At 41.0% G+C, this 8,153-nt stretch overlaps 1 protein-coding gene across 1 annotated transcript; it reads left to right on the forward strand.

Annotated features, from left to right (window-relative positions):
• The first annotated feature begins 974 nt into the window (after positions 1-974).
• LOC119661314 (musculin) lies at positions 975-7,118 on the forward strand. Its single transcript, XM_038070606.1, has 3 exons — positions 975-1,222; positions 6,636-6,871; positions 6,971-7,118. The coding sequence occupies exons 1-3, from the start codon at positions 1,147-1,149 to the stop codon at positions 7,115-7,117; spliced, it is 459 nt and encodes a 152-aa protein (XP_037926534.1). The 5' UTR covers positions 975-1,146; the 3' UTR covers position 7,118.
• The last annotated feature ends 1,035 nt before the right edge of the window (positions 7,119-8,153 follow it).

Raw genomic sequence — 8,153 nt, forward strand, 5'->3', positions numbered from 1 at the left:
AAGATATCGTATTACAACTTTAAAAACCAAATTCGGCAAGGGAAATGAATAGGACATATTCTAGATACAGATTGGATGTGCCAAGAACACATTTTCCCGGCACATTCATCCCGGGTATAAACCGTCATAAGTCATTCGCCCTCAAGTATTGCGTTTATATTGGCCTAATTTGGATTCCTTGGAATTTTTGGGGATAATGCGAAAACCGTAAATAAACTGTCGACCCTGGAGTGGGATATCAAAAGTTCATAACGATTAAGGGGAACAGCAATGCAAAGGGCAGGTTGTGTCTTCGGGCATATTATCATATCATGTTTTCTAACCAGTAACTACAAAATCCTGAATTTGAAGTACGCATTTTCCAGCAAGGAGATAGAACATCTCCAAGCGTTAAAGTTTTGAAACAACATTCAGACATTCGCAAGGACATTTAGACGTTCCACGTTGAGTAATTGATGACATGTCCTTGTAAAGTTTTTTGAAATAAATTTTAATGTATCCACTATAGTCGCCCCAGAGGAATTTTCCCTTCAGGCGGAAAATTTTCTTCAAAAAATGTTTGTTAATTTGAGATTTGCAGAAATGGTCTTTTTATGATTAGAGCCTGTTTGAAAATAAATAGGTGGAGAGCATCCTTTAGTTTTGTGATTCGATGGCAATAAAATTTCGAAATTTGTTATGTTAAAATCTATGCATATAAGCGTACAAGTAAATCTCAAAAAATTGAGCTCACAGACAGAAAAGATTCTTTCATCTGTAACATATGGTTTTCCTTCAAATACACTAACAACGAATTTTTCCCACAGTTTTCCCGTCCTTCTAAGTGGGCTGGTACTCCGCTCCGACGAAGAGATTGAAAGATTTCAACCAATGATCACCGCGAACACCACACCCAGATTTCAAAAATAGATCCTCAGCCCACGAATTACATGTCAAGGAAAATTCTCTAGAAATTTTCTTTCTTGTTCGGCGTACTGAATACATGCAGACTGCAGACCCTGTGTTGGCATTGTTCCTGGATTTCCTCCAGTTTTCCCTAGCCAACAGTTGGGAAAGAAAAGGTGTCCAATAGTATGATCTTTTCAAGCGGGTTAAGTGGTGCGTTCTGCGGAAATTGAAAAAGTGAATGAATTCATCTGGAGGAAAATGCCGCGAAGAAAAAGTTCGTCGAATAGAAGTGATTTTTCCGTCGATAGTTTCGATGATGATATTAATTCGTGCAGTGAGTATGTTTAGTATTGGCAGAATATTGTGATAAAGGAGTTATAATAATTGCCTAATTCGTCTGAAAAATTGACAGGAGGGCTAAGCTAAAATTATTCTCATGTCTTGGTTTGAAGTGTTTAGAGTTTGGTTATGGGATCAAAATGAAATGCCTGTTCCTTAGTGTTATGAACAAAAATCTAAGAAAGGATCCCTAATTTGCTACAGTGAGTTTTTGAACAATTTTTGGAAAAATCTCATGTCGTTAGGCCAGTTTTGGATAAACTCACCAAGCGCAAAATCTGTAGAAAATGATTTGATTTCTAACTTTTGAGAAGATTACTTAATGAGTACTGGAAAAGTATCTTATCTTTATTATCACACCACGTCGCTTACTATCATCCGTTCTATGTATTATAATTCTTAAATAGGTGCTATTAACTACATTGTGTCAACAATGCTATCCGCCAATATTCCCTGCTTCTGGCAGTGTGTTACAGTTTCCTCCAACCGTCGTTCGTCTTGCGTACAAGCTTAACAGAAAGGTGTGGAACTTGGAAGGCTCCCCTCGAAGTTCACGGGGCCCAAAATAAACCCAGGAGGGGTCCCTAATTGCCCTGGCTCCAGATTTTCTCTTTACAGTCCTAGTCAAGTATGATTTCTTCGAGAGGTGTAATTGGGCCAAAAGTCAAAAGTCCACCCTGAGTGGCTGGAGACGACCAAGAGGGGAGAGCTAAACCTAAAAGGATGGCGAACTTGACCGTGAAAGTGCGCCCGCAAATATTGAAGCTTCATCGAAGTGCTCCGCCGATACTTGATTGCAGAGGAATATGGGGGGAGGGTGTCTTTTAAGCACTTTGTTCACTCACTTGTCGTTATATCAAAATTTAAGTGTCTTTTCTGATACTTGAGTTCGTGCCGAATTTCGAAATTCATAGAGCGATTCCATGCGAGCATACCGAATGACCAACACGCGAGCTAAATCTGGAAATAAAATAAAAAAAAAAAAATAACGGCTCGACTGTGTGCGCGGAATTCCGGACCTTAGCGTTGCGATCACAAGAGAGAATCGACGATGGATCACGTCCTCGATCAATGCTCCTCTTGCCCGATATGTATGCTGAGACGCGGCCTTAGAGGTTCCCACCCTGCCTTGTCATTCTTAGGCCATTCTATTGGAGGATGCCGATTTTTTTTTAGGATTTTGGGATAGCTCTTCTCTCTTGGTCGTCTCCGGCCATTTACGATGATTTCTTTAAAAAAAAATTGGCAGGTCAAATTAGCGCTTGGTCTCCAGGATAGACATCGTCCAGCCATCTTGATCCTTCGATCGTGTCTCCCAGGTGGAAAATTTAGGCGCTTTTTACTGGCCTCGTGCACTAAGTCCTCCTACCGTTTACGTGGATTTCCCACTGGGCGACGTCCTTTGGGTGTGCCCTTGAATACCTTGTCAGGTATTCGCTTATCGTCCATCTGTTCTACGTGACTGGCCCATTGCAATTTTCATAGTTTTACCACCGCCGATACTACTGAATCGTAATAGAGCTGGTACAACTCATGGTTGACCAGTCAACTCCATCTTTTACCGGTTCAAGTATTCGACGTAGAATTTTATGTTCGAATGGGTCGGTGAGTGGACTTTTCTAACGCCTGCTTTAGAGTCTACGCTTCACAGTCGTACAGTAGCACAGGTCGTATTATGGTCCTATGGATTCGGGACTTATTTTTCTTGTGCACCCTTTTCATTATCAGTAGAACTGATTGGTATGATTTGTTGACCATCTTTATTCATCTTGAACTTCGTCCTTTTCATTACCATCCTTCGCTATGTTTACTCCTAGGTACAAAAAGTTGTCCGCGTTTTCAAAATTAAAGTCACCCAATAGAGCTATATTCCTGTGGTACCTAACTCCAGTTTTATTAAAGTTTTGTTTAAGAGCTAGGTTAAAAGTATGGGGGCGAGTTCATCTCCTTGCGCTAATCCGCAGTTCGTTTCGAAGCATTGCGTTAGCTTGCCAAGCACCTTTACATGGGATTCAGTCTTAGCCATTGTCAGTTCTGTCATTCGTACCAGTTTTTCTGGTAGGTGGAACCCGCACATGATACGATATAGTGCTTCTTGTTTGATATTATCATACGCATGAAGAAAGAAGACGAAGAGCTGATGCACTTCGATAAAGAATTCATAGTACTTTTTCAGTAGTTTTTGACTTTGAAAATTTGGTTCATCGCGGATCGTCCTTTTTGAAAGCCACATTGGTATTCACCAATTAATTTGTCTGTATATGGCTCTAACCTAGCTTGGATGATTTTCGTCAGAATCTTGTAGGACGAGGACAACAATGAAATGCCTCTGCAGTTGTCTCAGGTTAGTTTGTCACCTTTTTTGTGTATAGGACAAATTACGCTCTTGCGTCAGCCGTCTGGTAATTTTTTATTCGTCCAAATTTATAAAATAAGTTTATGGAGGAGATTATCCAGTCAATATCCTCCTCTTTGTGACAGTTCAGCTCAAATACCATGGAATCCCGGGGTCTTGTTCAGTTTTTGGTCGCGTAGGGCGGCTCTCACCCCCAACCTCTTCAATTGAAGGAAGTTCGACTGGTGTATTGTTTATAACTTCCGGTATAGTCAAAGCGGTACTTCTCGCTGGCGCCTCCACTGAGTTGAACAACTTCTTAAAGTATTCCATCCACCTCTTCTGAAGATCGTCGGGGTTATTTGAGATGTTTCCTTGGTCGTCCTTACAGAGACTTGTGTGCGGCCTATAGCCTCGTTGGACAATCGTAGTCACATTTTGTCACTACAGAGGGTATGTAAAGGGTATTGATCGGTCCATTCGAGGTAGAAATTGTGGCAACAAATGGATTATTGCCAACGATTATAAGGTGATGCATGTTGCTCAGCAGAAAATCTAACTATTGGCGTAGTAACTTGCCTTAGCACGGGTTATCGTTAAACCAAACAATTGCGTAGATGGTGGTAGGTAAAACTGATTAAGAAGGAAAGAATAAGCCTATAACGAAAGTGAGTTATATTCCGAAGTGAAAGGGTTGTGATTGGTTCAATTAAAAGCTTAAAAGCCATATGAGAAATCATACAAACTGATTTTATCATCATTCCGGGATCAGAGAGACGATGATTGCCATAAGATTCTTGGAGACAGGAATTGTGCAGTAGGATATGGAAAAACAGAATTTCGAGTCTGGAATCTAAAACCTAATAAGACCTTCAAAAACGTGGTAAAAATCAGTTCGGGCACGTTTACTAAGTTGCAGAAAAAATACATTTCAAAGGCGATCTTCCGGGTCTTGTGGGAGTGGCAGAAACTTGTGTAGGTACCTAAGGCTTGTAAATCTCCAGATGAGTCATCTTCTTACTGTCTTATATATATATCTTTTAAGTACTATGGAGAATTGCTGTTAGAATTTCACTCACCTTCGTTGGAGTCATTTCTTAATACATAGAATCAGTGTATGAGTTCAGCACCCCTTTTGGGTATTATTTCACCGTTTTCACCTGTCTCCTGTAATTTCTAACAGCGGGCAATTATTTGTCCCTTCGGACGCATCTGCCTTCCTACTCTGGTAGAGATAGTACGTCTCATTCAAGACCGAACTGCTTCATCCGGTGCTGTCCTAAATGTACTGCACACTGCTTTGGTTCAGATTGTTGTTTACCTGCGCTTATGGTTACTAACCCAGATGTTAATATAATATTACTGTGTTTTGTGATTGGTAATAAGGACCGCCTCTGCTTTCCTGTCACGAGGGTCAGTTTGGCTATCCGTAGCCTTGATCTTGATGATATGAAGGCTTTCATTTCCATAAAGCTCTATGCTCCATGTGGTCTACCCTGGAAAGTACTTCATCATACAGGTCTTTGTTGCAGTTCGCATTAGCGTCAAAACACAGCTATCTGCAACAATCTTCCCCCTCGGACTTCTGCAAAGGTTCTCCTACAAACAACCAATCGATTTCAGTTGTTAGGCTTTCTGCAGTGATGCGAACACTGGCAATGTAGTTTCTCATGCCCCAGTTAAATACGGATACAATTCATCCATTTTTTCCATCGCTCTCACTACAGGCTATAACTTCGTTCTACAACCGCCAAGAATGTCTCCTGAGAGCAAAGTATCTTACTTTTTTGCTTCCAGAGGGCCACTGTTCGTCTCCTTTTTTGGTTTTTAATGTCGACAAGGATGGCGGATAAAGTGCTCACAGATCGACGATTGAGGCTTACCCTCTATCTTGCAGGATAAGTACACATTCAAAGTTTGCTGGTAAAGTATCCAGGTCGTTAAATCAATTATTTAGGGTTGGTTTCTCTAGCGACTCTTGATTTTTGGTCTTACACAACTAATTCCCGGGAATGCCATTGTTTCCCGCAAGGCTTGTCTTTTTTATCCTCATATCGTGACAATGCTAGTTGTATATCTCACCCGTGTAGCGTTTTCACGATGTCGGTTCAGTAAGCTTACCGCCATATTTGCCGTACAGTCGCTGAGATTGGATTATATAAACCACATTTGCCTTACCTGTGTGGTTCAATTATCTTTCATATGCCAATTACTTGAAACCTGATGCTACCTGCAACCTGATAGGCGTTGACATATACTTCGTCTCTGCTACGTCCCTTAATGGGGTGACTATCTTCTTCACATATCTTGTCGAAATGAAAGCATCCAGGACATCTACGCAGAGATACTTACTCCCTTAGTCAGGATATAAGTCAACTTATTCTTGCCTGCTCTGCACCCTACGTAGCTGTCGGACGTCAAACTACAAGATAACATTTTTCTTTGTCATTCGATGGAGAGGAAAGTTATTCTGACCTACCCCTCTGAATTTTCACAACCCAGCCTTTTAAGGTTGGGTGGGAGAGGCTGGGATTGCCGATACTTAAAAGGGTGGCCTAAATCTTTGAATGAAAGCGTTCAATTAATACTTTTCAAAAGAGACCTAGGTTTTCGTACGAATTGGGAAAGACGGGACGGAACCCAAAATGTATCCATCAAAAAACCAGTTATCGAACGATTATCTTGGTTAAGCGTTTTTGGAATGGCTAGTATTTAGTTGGGGACCAATAGAAATATTATATTTTCAGTTTCTTTTGCTGTTTAACTGTAGAACAGATTTCGTTATTCGAGAATAGATAAAGATACGTACATTGGAATGATAATTACATTACATTTTTGGTTCTGTGGTTAGGGATTATTAACGCTTCTTTAGGTACAGTGGGAATGTAATAGTCAGGTGGGTTCTAATTGGCGAGCAGTGTAAGTTGTGTTTGTTTTAGTAAGTGACAAGATAAGTGAGAGTGTGTTAACAACATTCCCAAATTTTAAACAAAAGAAGTTATTTTTTACCGTTGAAGCTTGATAATCTAGACCACTAACTGAAGAGCCGCATAAATTTCCTTTTCCTTTGCAGACTCTCGTCTTAACCAATCCCCTCAGCACAGAAATGCCGCAAATGCACGAGAGAGAGCAAGGATGAGGGTCCTTTCAAAGGCCTTTTGTCGCCTCAAAGCGAAGCTGCCAAATATACCAGCTGATACAAAGCTATCGAAATTAGACACATTACGGCTAGCTATAATTTATATTCAACAATTGAAGGCGCTGTTGGATGGGGAACCGGCGGATATTTTAATCGACTGTCAAAACTTGGTAAGAAATACATTATATGCATTGATAAACCAGTGTGAAAGGATGCCATTAGCCGTCTTTCTCATCCAGGATGCTTACTAAATTTTTCTTAATTTCCAGATGTGGCCGCTAATTCTGCAGCACAAACAAGACTTTCGATCAGCTACCAATTGCAATCGCGGTACCACTGATAAAGTTTATCTAAAAATGGGAAATCTCGACAATATGAATGTTTTACATAAAGTATTCCAAGAGTGTTATTTGTAGTTTTTAAAAACTTGTGAAGTAAATATATATATAAAAAATGCGATTACTTATTCGCTCCCGTTATTGAATAGTGATTAGAAAATATCCTCCCTAGCTGCTTCTACCATTTCCGGCGTATGCCTAACATATGTTACTCTAGGAGTTTACTACACTATTTCTAGATCACTCACTCTACTTCAATCTACAGAATATGCCCAGCAACTTGTCGATGTCACCGTTTTTTAGGTAGGTGGCCTTCATGCACTGAGTGTTGGACTTCCGCAACTGTAAACAATGGTTACACTATCAATTAAGTACTTCTTCGTCATCTCAGGCTAGTTCGTCCATTTTCGCGTCTTAGTGATCCTTCAGGTCACTATATTCTTTCCACCAATGGCCGGAGAGAGGAGGAATGGAGGCTGTTACCTCAAAGACCCCCGCCGCCCCTTCGACGGCTCAATTTTCTTAGTTAAAGGAAGAACCCGAACATAATATGTAACACTCCATTTGTCTGGACACTTCAGTATCACTCTAACAATGTCGTTCGGAGGGAATTGCTGACATATCCTACCCTATCTGTCACAAGAAAGAAAGGTGTAATCGGTATCGTTCACCAACTATTGGAGAAGATACAGTCAGTGACAGGTAGCTCACTGCTTTTGGGCAGGTTCGGCTGAAATCTGCCAAGACCACTTCGAACCTCGGTAAGGAGATAATCAATCTCATCATGTTTTTGACTGAGACACCGACCAAAGCTTCCGATTAGTTGCACAGTCCATCTGCCCCTGGACTCATTTTCCCCAAGAGATTTGCCATTCATTAAATACATGTTGTCATTCCTCACGAGCAAACCAATCCTCTTGAGCCCTCTCCCTTGCATTTAAAGATGGTCTCATCTTCTTTAGTAAGGAGGATGACGAAATTCACCCGCACGATCACCATCGCAGGCGGTTCTCAAACAGTACGGTAGGCAAACACCACCCGTAAACCTACACGCTTGTGGACTTGCGCAAGACACTTACGCCACACCTCCTTGCTAAGAGCACCACACCTCTGT

The sequence above is a fragment of the Hermetia illucens genome, chromosome 1 (genome assembly GCF_905115235.1).
Source record: "Hermetia illucens chromosome 1, iHerIll2.2.curated.20191125, whole genome shotgun sequence".
Lineage (NCBI taxonomy): Eukaryota > Metazoa > Arthropoda > Insecta > Diptera > Stratiomyidae > Hermetia > Hermetia illucens.